Genomic DNA, 14,191 nt, shown 5'->3' on the forward strand with positions numbered 1-14,191 from the left:
ATACTTTCCTATGGTTTAAGGGCATTTTTCTCACCACTGTCCTTCGGCGGGGAAGTCTCCGCGGGCACCACATCTATCTCAAGTTCCCAGTTTCTGTCCTCTGACTGGCTATGTACCATGTGAGTCACATGCAAAGTGTCTGTTCTTTAGGCCAGGGACAGACGGACTTCCCTCGAAGCACCCTGCCTCTGTAATGTCACAGCCCCCAAGACCCATAAACGCAAGTCGAAGGAATGCCTTCGGCCCAACCTCCAGCAGCCAGAACCCCGGCTTCGCCGCGGCCAGTTTCCGTGTCCATCCGTTTGCTCTTCACATGACGGGCTAGTCCGCTCAACGTGGAAAATCACTCTGGTTTGGGGGTACACCAGCAGGTGGAACCGCAGGAAGTGGTCCTTGGCAATTAGTGGTCGGGTTTCCAAAGATGGGAGTTTTGATGGGACTGTCTTAAATAAATAAATCTTTTTTCTTAATAATGTAAAAAATAAATGATATTTCCCTTTGGCAGTAAATAGCTGATTCGACGTTTTGCCTGAAAGCTGTGTGTGTGTGTGTGTGTGTGTGTGTGTGTGTGTTGTATTTGCTTTCCTTTAAAGATACCGTAACTTCATGGTGCATCACTGATAATGCATATCATGTCTACTGCTTAGTGAACCTTTTGCATATTTGTTTGGGGCGGGCCCGCAGACTTCACTTGTGGCCCAGGTAGGCACCCAGGGTGATGCAGGCTCCCACCAGGGCCAGGCTGAGCAGAGTCTTCAGAGACAGCCAGGAGAAGTCATACAGGGGCCGCACACTGGGGCCATAGAGCTCCACAAAGGCATCCTGCATGGGGGAGAGGCGGGAAGGAAAAGGAAGAGCGTTAGGAGGAGGAGTTCAGAGAACGCCACCTTACAGAGGGGAGGCGTCCTGCCAGAACTGCCTGGGCATCCTGAGAAGGGCGAGGGGGGAGAGGAGAAATGCTCTGGAGGCAGAGGTGGGAAACTACTCTTCCACTCATTCAGAAAGTATTTTACTGGGACCTGTTTACGTGACAGTCACCTTACAGATACGGCAGTGCATACAACAGGCTAAAAGTTCTACCTCATGAAGCTTCTATTTAGTGGAACAGGGCAGACCCACACGAAATAAATATCACACAGCATATCAGGTATTGGAGAGTGCGTGGTAAGGAGCATAGTAAAACAACAAAGATGGTTAGAAAATACTGGAGGTTTTGCAACTTCAGCTAGCATGGCCAATCATAAGAACACAATGTAGCAACAGCGATGACCACCATACCACGCTTGCTGTATGCCGGGCACTGTACCGGAAGCCTCGTATACATGACCATTTTTTATTCTTCATACAGATCTGAATTTCATGTTTTCCTGTTCTGAAGATGAAAAAAAAAAAGTGCCTGCTTTTGTAAAAGGTGTCACGAGTCACAGGACAGAATGGCCCAGGACAAGCCTTTCATGGCCGCAGCATGCAATGTGGATGGTCAACTGAGTTCACCTCTGGAAACAAATTAAAAATAATAACTGAACAAGTAGATAAGAATTTATGTAAAAGGTTATATATATATATCATAATATTGTTTATCACGACCATATAAACATCTGCCACTCCCAGAGGTCAAGGGCAAGCGTAATAAATAGCAGCACCAGGATTTGGACGTAGGTGGAAAGCAGTGCCTTTCACTCCGCTGCCCATGTTTGGCTGACAGCAGCTCTGTGAGTGTGCCTGCTCCAGAGGCTGCTGAGTTGCTGGACATGGGCTGCTTGACCGGTGGGTGCCCAGCCTTGGGATGCAGGGAGGTTCTTCCTGGGAACGGAAGCTGTTGGAGGGTTTTTCTCATGGGTGGCCAGACAGGACAACCACAAGCCTGTCTTTAACTCAAGTCATGAGGTCCACAAAGTACGGGTCAGTGGTGTGTCACTGGACACATGGGTTCCAGGGGAAGACAGGGACTTGTCTTCCACTCCTGTGGCTGCATCTGGAGTCTACAGAATGCTGTAGCAAAGCTCCCTGGCTGGAGAATACAAATCACTGAATGCTATTAGGACCCAATGACTATTTGGGCAATTCCCTGAATGAACACTTAGAGACGCAAATCAGTAAATAAATTCTTTTTTTGCTTTGGGTGACTTAATCAGGTCTGAAGACAGGAAAATGAGATATGGTTCCACATTGCTCCCAGCCACCTTGAATCAAAGCCTAAAATTTTGTTACAGGAAATAGTAAGTGTCTTGACTTTGGGCATCACTGTGGGGAGGAGGTTGTAACACTGTTGAGAGAGTTTTTGTTTGTGGGGACCAGTATTGTAGTGGGAGGACCAAGGATCATCTTTGTCTCCTCTGTGACCCTGGAAATATTGTAAAAGCTCAGCAAACATTTGTTTAATTAATGATTAATGCTTTCTGAATTTAGTCTTTGGTTTGAGTTTGGCCTAACACTTCACCCAGATGCATATTAATCTGTAATCATTCCTTCTATATGTAAGAACCTCTGGGAATCCAGGAGAGGTCCTGAAGTGAAGATTTAAGACATTTTTAGAGGGAACTTCTTGCATCATTAGCTATAGATTTATGGTTTTTTTCATGCGAGTACAATATTCTGATATATATATATATATATATATATATATATATATATATATATGTCATATGTTTTATTTGGGGGTACTGGGGATTGAACTCAGGGACACTTGACCACTGAGCCACATCCCCAGCCCTATTGTGTATTTTATTTAGAGACAGGGTCTCACTGAGTTGCTTAGCATCTTGCTTTTGCCAAGGCTGGCTTTGAACTTGTGATCCTCCTGCATCAGCCACCAGAGCTGCAGGGATTATAAGCATGTGCCACCAAGCCCAACTTATATGCCATACTTTTAACAAATTTTATTCAGGTTGTTTTTAACTTTAGCTATTGTAAACAATATTTTGCTATATCTTTGTACATAAATTGCTGTCTATTTGTTCAGTTGTGTTTTTGAAGTAAATTCCTAGAAGCGAACTCAGCTGATTCGCCATTCTGAAGGGTTCGGGCCGGGCCCTCCTCCCTCTCTCATGGGCTGCTCTGTGACCAATGGCATCTTTGACATGCAAGGGTCAAGATGGTGGGTCCCACTGAGGTGATACTGCTCCCCACGGGACTTTTGGCAATGTCTGGAAAGTGTTTGGTTTTCACGTGGGTGGGGGACCTACTTGTATTTGGTGGGTAGAGGCCAGGGATGCTGTCTAATCTCCATGATGCACAGGATAACCCACCACAAAGAACTATCCAGCCCCCAAAGCCAATAGGTGGAGGTTGAGAAACCCCAGTTTCAAGGAAGCACTGTGGTCGTGGAACACAGGTGAACAGACGGTCGTCCTGTGTGTCCACGTGCTGGTCAACAACGGGGGGGGGGGGGGGGGGGGGACTGGAGTCGATTAGCTCAGACAAGCACCTGGGCAGCAGCTGGCTGTTGGGGAACTCTGGAGGTCCTAGGCTTTTACCAGGAGAGGGCGCAAAGGATTCCTTCTTCTTTTATATATCAACTGTTAAAAATGTCTAAATTTGAGTCCTAGAAGAACCAGGCCATGAGCATGAGAGAGAGGCACATTTAGTACTCTTGGTGTGCAGCTGGGGCGTCACTGTGATCATCTGCAAGGACCAGCCTTCTCCGGGCAGACTCTGCTTCTCACAAGAGCATCCAGGTTGGCAGACACAGCTGTGAACATCTGTCTTCCTCCTCATTTCTTCTCTTGGAGGGAGGGAAAGGCAGGGCGAGAACCCTGCAGCCCAGCCAAATGTCGCCTGATCTGTTCAGGGCACCGGCATGGCTGTCTGCAATCTAGCTTGACTCTGAGAACATCAAGGTCGAGTCCTGAATCCTTTTAGTCACCAAAAGAGTTTTCTTAGACAAAACGAGACTCGGACTAAGCCTCTGTCCATCTGATTTTCTTGGACATGGAGCCATTATGGGAAAGCAGGCGGGGACTCCAGGTGGCATTTCCCCCCAGTGTGCTGGGTCCGCAGTACTGGGAGTCTGAAGAGATGCCATCCCATGTGCCCTGGCCTCCCGGAGCTGGGTAACTCCCTGGGGGCCTCACACCAACCATAGTGCTTCTAATGGACCATACAAGTTACCTCTCCCACGCTACAAAGAAAACTGTCATTTTGGGAGAGGAGAGCTAAATCAGTATCTCTTGGCCCAAAGAAGGGTACTTAGGTGTGTCGCAGCCCAGGGGTCTGGGAAAAGCACTGAACTTGGTCCAGGCAAAAGGCAGGCTCTGATTTCTATGAATTTACGGCCTTGAGCAAATTACCCAACCCCGAGCCTTGTTTGCTTCCCCAATGACCATAAAATTGGTGGTTGTGAGGATTAATGTTGGTCGCTCCAAGCCGTCTGTCAGCGTGGTCCAGGATGGAACTAGTGAAGCATTAACAACTCGTTCTGGAGCCTGCCCTCGGGGACCAGCTCTGCACCTCCTCCACCTGCCTTTCCCCTCCGAGGCTGTGGTTCTGAGGATGGTGGGTGACTTCTAAAGAGACGATGAGTTAAAACGCACACGCTCCACGTTCTGGTTGAGGACGGGAAGTGATAGCGAAGTCCCTCTATAAGTTGTGGATTCTCAGTCCTGTTGCAGGATAGTGGGGTGGTGAACCATTTAGTCCCTGGAGGTTGAGCCTGGCTCTTAACTTTGCCCTCCTTGTGACGCCAAAGACACAAAGGAGACCCTGTGGTTTCAGGACTGAACATCTCGGAGGCCACTTTCAGAGGGAATCTTCTTGCTTTTTCAAACATCCTGATTAGGGCGATTTCCGAAGTCTGTTTGAACAGCCTGTCGTTATTTGTTTAAGTTTGAAAGCTGTTTTAAATAAACACAAGCTCATTTTATGTATTAAAAGCAACAATGAGGGGGGAAAAAAACCTGGGCCATCATCATGTGATTCTGACAAAATCCCTGTCCAAATATTCAGGGGCACGGCATCCCTCACTAGTGTCAGGGCTGGTGAGGGTCACAGCATCTCAGGGATGTGCCCAGGCTCCCACTCGAGGGCTCCTTTGGGCCCTTGGCTGGGCCCCCACCTCAGACGAGAAGCAGCAGGGCTCCAGCTCGGGGGCAATGCTTCTTCCCAGACTTGAAATTCAGAGGCCACAGATGGTCTCAGTCTGGATTTCACTCAAGGTGGCCAAGGCGGGTAAATCTGCAGCCTCAGATCTTTGCTGTGAGGTTGGCAGGAAGCCAAGGAGGTATAGACTGGAACGGGTCGTTGCCAAGACTCCTCGGCTCACAAGGTTCCTCGTCCCCCTGCCTCAGGACCGTCGTGGAGCATGGTGGGTCTTTCTCTTCTTCTCCTTTCCCTCTCTCTCTCTCAGGCACACGCTACACATGCACACCACCTCCCTTGAGGGAGACCACCCTCACATTTTCCTTTTCCACTTGGAACCCTTCAAAAGGTGTCATCTAAATTTGATTGCAAGTGAAATGAGATTTAAAAAAAAATCAGCTTGGTGAAAATGGAATAGATGTAATCCTGAAAGCCGAAAAGGATGGGGCTGGGCTGGGAGTGGGCAGCCGGGATGCTCTTACATCATCAGTGGGATCCATGAAGGGTAAATGGAGGGACCCTCTACATTTGGTGATGTTTACCAGGAGGCTTAAGAAATATTACCTTTTTTATTAGTAATCCCAATTCTAGTTATTTACCTTGAAAAAAATAATAAAGTACCCAGGTTGCATAATAATAATACCCTGGAAGCAACTTTAAATACCTGAAAATATGATTGACAATCCATTCTACTGAATACTCTTGCTCTTTATGAAATCACTTTAATATATACCAGATTATAATAATGGTAATGTATAGTATTCTCCCAAATATGACTCCATCCTATGACAAGCCTCAGCTGGGCTTCCTGGTATCACTAGAGACAATCACCCACCACGGGTGCAGTTCTAAATTCTTGGTTTTCAAACCATGGAGCGATTCCTTAGCCTGGGTCAGATCTCTTCTGTGTCCTTTTCTGTGACCTTTCCACATGGCCCCCACTTTTCTCACACTTCCCCCACACCTCGTAGCAGCTCACGTTACCCTTTTCTTCTCTGAGCCATTGGAGCCGGTAGGCATAAGTCACCAAGCTCCTCTCCTGGGCACCTGCTCACCTCCACCTTCCCCGGTTCTTCATGGCTCCTTTCTACCCTTTGCCCTGATCCCACTGGCTTTCCTTGCTTCTGGAACCTTCCTCTACCAATTGTCCCTGCTCTCAACTACAATTCCAACCTGCACCTTCCTCTGTCTCCTCTCCCATGGCATACACATGCTCAACTGTCCTAAAAATGTCTGTGCTGACCTGCAGACCACCCCGACCATCACCTGCCTTTCCCCTTCCAGCAAGATGCGACTCTGCTCACCAGCTCCCTTCCCTCCCCACGGGAACCCACCCAATCGGACTTATTCCTCTCTGTGCCTCCAAGATCCCCAGGGAGGCCATGAACACCTTCCATGTGGCTGGTTCCCCCAGGTGATTTTCAGGGACCTCACTGGGTGCCTGCGCCCCCGGCATCCTTCCAGTGCACAAGCACACCACCTCCCTTGAGGGAGCCCACCCTCACAGCCCCCCTCACAGGACTCTGCTCTCTTCGGCCTCCTCTGACCTCCTGAAGAATTTCTGGACTGTCTCCTTCCTGGGCATCTCCTCTGCCCGCCCTGATCCGATGCCCCTGGCTTCGGTCTGGACCATCTTCTCTCTCTTTGCCAATCTCCTCCCCCTCCTCATTGTCAATGCTGTTCCTATAATGAGATCTCTGAGATCTTTATGTCTGGGCCCCACCTTCTCTTCTAATGGCCAGACTCCCACTCCAGCTGCTTTCTAAGATGTCCCACAGGAAGTCATCACCCTCCCTACCACGCCGGCCTCTCCTGCTTTCACTGTGCCCTCCCTCACCCCCACTTCACTCATCAGTAAATCCCACTGGTGTGGGCTGGGACCCCAGACCCTAAAACAGAGATTGATTGTAAGCAGTTTTTTTTTTTTTTTTTGGATGTAATGCAAGGACACCGCAGCAGAGGAGTGGGGACAGGGGAGAGAACAGGGAAAGCAGCCATGCAGGAACCCTCTCACCCAGCAAGTGACTGCTGCTGGCACCGGAGCCGACTACCATGGGGAAGTCCGGCTGGGGTAGGACGGGCGCCTGCGATCACCCCACAGAGGGGACGGCGTGCACCGGCTGAAGGCTGCTCCTGCCTGGGCATCAATGCTGCAGCACTCCCAGCCCATCCGTGCCAGGGAGGCAGGCTCCAGGGGTCCGAGGACGTCCTGGGGAAGAGATGCAGATGCCCCCTCCCTAGCCAGAGGTGGAGTTAGAACACTGCCGGGTAAGAGAAGGGGACAGGATGGGGAAGAGGGTGCAGTGGGAGGGAGGGAGGGACACACCCCACTGCAGAGGAGAGCCCTCTCCAGGGAAGTGGCGATTCTCTTGACATCAGACTTGGCTCTGAGCGAAAGGGGAAGCTAGCACACGTGGGGAAGTGAGGACTTTTTTCTACCTGAATAAAGCAGCTGGTGAGGAAGTGACTCCATTTCCCCTTATCAGGGCCCGGGCAGGATTTCCTCTGCAGCCACATTGTGCTGATGAGCCTCCAGGGTTCCCTCTGCCTGCCGGGCAGGGTGGCTTCGGCAGTTGCATGCCTGCTCCTCTCCCCTGCGACTCTTCCTCCCGCACCACACCCCCCTTCACTCCCAAAACATTGGTTCCAGGTTTAAGGAAAAAGGAAAGGGAAAAAATAACCCTTGAGCATATAACTGAAGGCCACGCAGCTGTCTGGCCCTGAGGTTGCCAAGAGACGCCCCAGGCTCCAGGCTCCAGGCTCCAGGCTCCAGGCTCCAGGCGTGAGAAGCACCTCTCTCCCTCCCCAGGCTTCCAAGGGTGGCTCCCCAAAGCCTTCTCCAGCGAAAGGGGTTGGTTAAGAGGAACTCTGGGCCCAGGGGAGGGGGGAGTTGAATCACAGGCCAACACAATGAAACCCCATCTTAAGCGTCATTTGGATGTAGCTAGAAACCTGCTGGACATATGGCAGGAGATGAAAAACCCCAACAAAACAAAAACAAAACTTGTCTGCCTACCCCGGTTGGTCCAGTGAAGTTTTGGTGTGTTGTGTTATGCAAATTTAGCTGAGTATGCAAATAAGGCCGGGGACCTGGAGCCAGAGAGGTTGAGAAGTGAGAAACCCACATGGTCGCTTCCTTTCTTGAGCAGGACACAGTTTGAAAATCATTTGCAAAGCTGTCTTTGATGCTCCAGAGGATCTGCAGGGACAGGGCCAGATCCAAGGATAACTGGCCATGTCCACCTGCTAGAGGAGACCCGAGCCCAGAGCTGGGCCAATCCCCAGGGCAGTCTCAGAGGATTCCTTAGCCTGGTGCTACGCAGCTAGGAGGTGCTACCCAGAGAGAAGCAGATCCCCTGATGCTATAGAAGTTATGCAAATACCAAAGGGAGGGTTACCCAGCCACCTGCAAGCTCAGGTCCCTCCCCCAAGGAGGTGATCAGTCCAGGACTGCAAAAGACATCCATAGAAACGGGGGAAGAAGTGCACGTCTAGCACAGTGTGCTAAAATGTGTTGAGAATTATGCTCTTTGGCCCATCAGGTTGGACGAATGAGCCCTGACAAGAGGCGGACACCTATCAATACCAGACCCAAATCCCCGTTTCAGCTTGCTTGTTCACCCAGTCACCAGACACTCTTGCATGGCCCTGAGGAATCTTGAGGTTAAATAAGACACGGGCCCTGCCCTGCCATACTTAATGGTAATATTCACAGTTGCTTTAATGGGCGTGAGTTGCCCCAGTCCGGGGAAGCACCGTGTGTGTGTGTGTGTGTGTGTGTGTGTGTGTGTGTGTGTGTGTGTGCAGGAGCTGTGCTGCTCCTCAGGGGAGAGCAGGCTGCGGAGGCTCACTCTTTCCCTGGCATCTCGGGCTCACCGAGGCCCCAGGAACCTGCCCTCCAGTGTTTTGGCTGCAGAACAAAGTTTCTTCCTTTTCCTTCCTTACCTTCCTCATTCCACGGCCTTCTTTTCTGGCTGGAGCCGTGTAGGGCCCTGCACTTTCTGGCACTGAGATCTTTCTCGCTTTGGGCTTCGGGTATTTCACTTTCTGACACCGTGTTGACTGTGGAACTGTGGGGAGCCAAACACCTTCATGATCACAACTAATGATTAAAAAGATAACCAGCCCAACTGAAAAAACGGGTGAGGCTTTTGAACAGACATTTCACCTTGAAAAGACGCTCAAGATCATTAGTCATCAGGGAAATGACCATCAAAGCCACATGAGATATCACTTCAGACCTAATGACATGATTGTAATTTTTTTTTTAAAAAAGGACAATAACAAATGTGGGTAAGGAAGTAGAGAAACTTAAATCCTCACATCAATAAAGTGGTACAGTTACTATAAAAAAAAAACACCTGGTGATTCCTCAAAAAGTTGAAAACAGAGTTACCACATGACCCAGCAAGTCAATTCCTAGATATATACACCCAAGTAATTGAAATATATGTTCACACAAAAACTTGTACATGGATATTCACATCAGTATTACTCACAATAGCCCCTAAGTGGCAACGACCCAAATATCCATTAACTGGATGAAAGGACTAACAAAATGTGGTCTATCCAGACGATGGAATATTATTCAGCCATTAAAAGGGATAAAGCACTGATAGTCACTACAACTACCAGTGACTTTTGGAAACATTATACTGAATGAAAGAAGCCCTGCTCAGAAGGTGGTGTGTGTGTGTGTGTGTGCAGGCACATGCGTCCTGCAGGGCCCTGGCTGGGAGAGCAAGGAGCGGTGATGAAAAAATACTGATGGGTTCAGAGTCTGGTGAATATGCTCAAAACCAATGAACTGATCTGTTTAAATCTCCATTTATAAACCTTAAAATATATTTCTTGCACTCCATGAAGCTACGTTTATACCATGTGGAATTGGACAGAAGTGCTAGCTTATTCTGTAAGCCCTGCTCCCACGTGCATGGGGGAGGGGAGTCCTTGGGTTAGAAGCTTTGCACCACTGTCACCTACAAACAAAAAACAAAAACCCATCAAAGAGAACGTAGGTGGTGGCATGGTGGGTGAAAGTGATCTGGACAAGAAGTCAGGCAGCCAAGTGCCTGCCTGGGCCTCCCCCGTGGGAGGTGAGCTGCTTCCTTTTCTCCTGGCTGTAGATTCCCTTCATCTGAGAACTGCCCCACCGTGGGGGGCTACGCTGCCAGTTTTGTGCGTCCTTTAACCCACACCTGGCCTTGCACCGCCTTGTGCTCTGGCTCCTCTGCTGGGACTCCTGGGCTCCTCCTCTCTCTAGCAGGTAGCCAAGCTGCTGTGCCCTTGACGCGTGTCTGCGCTTGCAGTCTCTTTGCTTTATGAGCAAAGCCAGGTTATTAGTCCCCTAGGCCCTTCCTTGGCCACCCCCACACCCCGTGTTTCTACAGAGCACCCTGTCTGTCACACCAGTTTTTAAGTAATAGGGTCTCATTATGTTGCCCAGACTGGTCTTGAACTCCTGGCCTCAAGTGATCCTTCTGCCTCGGCCTCCCAAGTAGCTGGGATTACAGGCATGAGACCATCATGCCTGGCTCATGCCCATTTTCATCAGAACTAGAGAGGCTGTAGTGCCTCCGAGGGGAAAGCAGGTGGGACGTTTTGCTTGTCCTCAAACAGGGCTCGCCAAGGCCTGGTGTGAGCTGGGGATGCCTCTCGAGGACCAGCGTCTGGAACAGCTCCAGCTGCCGTCGTTCTTGGGGTCTGGAGCTACAGGTGTGGTTACCCTCATTACCGGCTCTCCGTTGTTCAGTCCTGTGCATTCCTGCACGTGAGCATGAACACCATACTGTGCACCTGCGTGACGGAATATGGCTCAGGGCAGGTGAATGTGCTCCTCCTGTAGGTCACTGTAGGCCTGGCACTTGGTGTCCCCTGTGCCTGCTCCGGGGCCTGCTCTGTGCGGTGTGGCCAAACCTACCACCCCTACGCCTGCCGCTGCAAGAGTTAATTCATGAAAATATGCCAGAAATGGGAACTGAAAGCAGATGCTTGTTGAGTTCTGCAGCCTGGCCTAATCGCTGTCATCGGAACTGCGCTGCTGGGGGCGCAGGGGAGGGGCTCCTCAGCGGTTAAACCTGGTGGGCCCGAGTCGGGCAAGCGCCTGATTCTTACTTGTTTAAATCAGCAAGTGTTGACTGAGGTTGGCGGTGGTGGAGAGTACAGACAACCTGCATTTCCTAATAGGAACTTGCTGAAAGTGGCTTCAGTCCTAGAGGAGAGACATGTCGGAATGCAAAGAGCAAAGCAGAAGGCATGCGAGTAGGTGGCACCTGCCGCTAGCTGGACACTGGTGGCTTCCAGCTACGTCTTGTCCAACATACTGTATTTGCAAGCTCACAGCCTGCTAATATCCCACCCTGGGCCACCCCAAGACATCGGCCTTAACACAGATCTCCACTTCTGCAGCCTAGTGAGCCATTCGTACCGTGATGATCAAAATGACGGAGATGACCCCCAGTAGCCCAGGGAAAAGCTCCTCACCCACACCTTGGATCCAGCCATCCAGGAGAGGAGAGCAAGGACGTCCTCTGTGCTCAGGGGGAGGGGCCGGCAGACACTGGTGAACCCTCAGAGTGCGCCATGTGGGCGTGCTAAGGAAAATCTGCTTTCATTTTGTAGTTTATGATTTAGTTCAGTTCACCTGGAAAGACTCAGCGTGAATAAAACCAGATGCATTTCAAGGCACACGGCCTGGCTCTTTGACAATCCTCTTCCTTCCTCATCAGACAGTGTTCCTGGGCCCAGAAAGGACAGCAGACCTCTCTATCACAAGGAAAAGGCAAAGTCTTTGTCAAAGGCAACAGCTGTCCGTACTGGGACGAGCGAGTGTCCAGTGGGGTCGGGGTAGCTCTGGACTTGGGCTCATTACTGCATGAGCAGATGTGTGGAGTGTCCTCTCTGAACAGAGGCTTACGAGAAGGGTCTCCCACAATATGCTTCTTGCTGCCAGAACTATATGGCCATATATCGAGAGAGAAAGGGGGGGGGGAGATGGATCCTAAAACCTATCATGGATGAGCTTTAAAAGAGAGAAGGGGCTGAAAAATCTTCCATCAGCAAAACCTCCAGGGGGGCAGTTGACAGCTGGCTGACCTGACACAAGGACACTCTCTCACAGTGAAGCGAGCCTGCTGTGGACCCGAGCAAGGTCAGACAACGACACGTGCCCACCCCACAAGGCCCGTCAGTGTTGTCGGCAACGGGCACTTAAGACGAGTGCGGCCAGACCCCGGGGACCTTGACGCCCACAGCAGCAGCGCTCAGCGTGGCCCAGACACATTAGCAGCTCGTGAGGCAGCGTGCGGGGTCCTGCCTGCCCAAGGTGCCCGTGTAGTCACCGGCTGGACTTGAAATGGGATGGAATCACGCCACTGGGCCTTTGTGCACCGACCACTCCTGAGGCAAAAGGGCAGGGCTGGGCCCTCAGGGCTGGACTAAGGGACGGCTGTCCACACCTGTGTTCCTTTCTGCATGTGATCCTGCAGCAGCTGCCACTGCTCAAACTTGGAGCTGGAGGCTCGAGTCAGATTCAGGGATGCAGACATTTACCAAACACAAGCTTTGTGCACAGTACTGTGCTAGATGTTCAGGGGGACTCCGGTGGCCATGGCTCTATGTGACAATGAGCTCCTCAAGGCAAGAGGAGATCATACTCCATGAACACTATGCTGGTGAGATGACTCAGGGACATTCACCCCCTAAGGTCTCAAGAAGAAGCTCCAGTTTGAGGGGGCGAAAGCTTCAGGAGGGACATCAGGTACAGCAAATGGCCATTTCCTTAGAGGGACAAGCAATCAATGGGAGAAGTTAAACAGGAAGTCCCCGAGAGTGAAAGGGACGGCTGAACAAGTGCATCAAGAGTTTTAAAGGTGGGCTGGGAGGGGACAAAAGGTAAGACAGGCTGGGCCTTAAGGACCTCAACGAGAGGAAGAAAAACAGGGGGTGGCATTTCCAAGCATGGAATGAGTGTGGAGTCTGGGGCCACCCTGTGCAAGTGCCAAAGCCAGCTGGTAGATGCAGGCAGGGGCAAGTCAGCGCGAACAGGGCTGCATTGTCCAAAAGAAGACCCTGTGACCGCGAGGGCCCACAAGTCATAAGAACCTCCTCACTGCACCCGCCCCAGGCACTCTGTAGAACTCGATCCCACGGGAACGTGTGTGGCTCGCGCTGGAATCCCCTCAGCCTGTGGTTTGGCAGATGCTGCATGCACCATCTCAGGAGTATTTTAAAATGCTTTAAGGTACAGACACAAACCCCCAAGGAGGAATTCTTTCCATATAATTCAGGAAAAGCCCTCCTACTCACAGGGTTGCTTCCCAAGGAATTCCCGAGGGTGAAAGAGAATAAAATTTCCCTAAGTCACAAGATCAAATCCACTCTGAGGCCTGTTTAGGATATTCAGATAGGTGGCCCAATGCTTTCACGCTGACAACTGGACTTTCATGCTCTCGGGGGACCAGCTCAGCTGTTTCCATTGAGTTGTCCACAATGGGCAAGGACAAGGACAGCTTCCATCCATCCCATGGTCATAGGAGCTGAGGGAGGCGTCCCTGGGCTGACCAGCCATGCTGTCCCCACCACTCTGCTCAGGGAGCTCCTGGTCCAGCCTGCGGCGCCATGGTGCTTTCCTGCAGCTGCCTCTCCTGCTCCTCACGACCAGCAACGGTGTTCTCTGCTGACCTACATTCAGCATTTCTTACCATTGCACCAAGGCAGAGACCCTGGGATTCCTGGGACCCTGACCACAGAGCAAGTCACAAGAACCCATGTGTGCTCACTGAGCACTTAATCCTTTAATGTTAGGTTTGCTTCTGGAAGGTGGGAAGACTGGGGCAAGTCAGTGGTTGTTACAATCCGACCCAACAAGTCAGAAGTACTTTCTGTCTTCATCTCAGAAGTTCCGTGCTGAGAAAGTTGACAGTGCTGTTTCTATCATGTGCCCAATTAAAGACGAACAAATGGAAGCAAAATCACAGAGCTCATCACAGCTGTCAGTCTGTGACTGGGAGCTCAGCTCTGCCTCACCCAGGAGGCCTTCAACCTGGCTCCATGGGGTGGGTGACCCACAGCCGTGTGTAGGAGACAGAGGGGCTGGAAGTGGCCAGATCCTCTG

General features: G+C 50.8%; 1 protein-coding gene across 1 annotated transcript in view; it reads right to left on the reverse strand.

Annotated features, from left to right (window-relative positions):
• Positions 1 to 537: 537 nt before the first annotated feature.
• The window catches only part of BCL2 (BCL2 apoptosis regulator), a 164,842-nt gene continuing 151,188 nt past the window's right edge, over positions 538 to 14,191 (reverse strand). The window contains exon 3 of the mRNA XM_081263450.1: positions 538 to 822. Within this exon, the coding sequence (XP_081119576.1) occupies positions 688 to 822 (135 nt within the window). The 3' untranslated portion in view covers positions 538 to 687. The remainder of the gene's footprint in view (positions 823 to 14,191) is intronic.

The sequence above is a fragment of the Spermophilus citellus genome (genome assembly GCF_964194105.1).
Source record: "Spermophilus citellus genome assembly, chromosome: 12".
Lineage (NCBI taxonomy): Eukaryota > Metazoa > Chordata > Mammalia > Rodentia > Sciuridae > Spermophilus > Spermophilus citellus.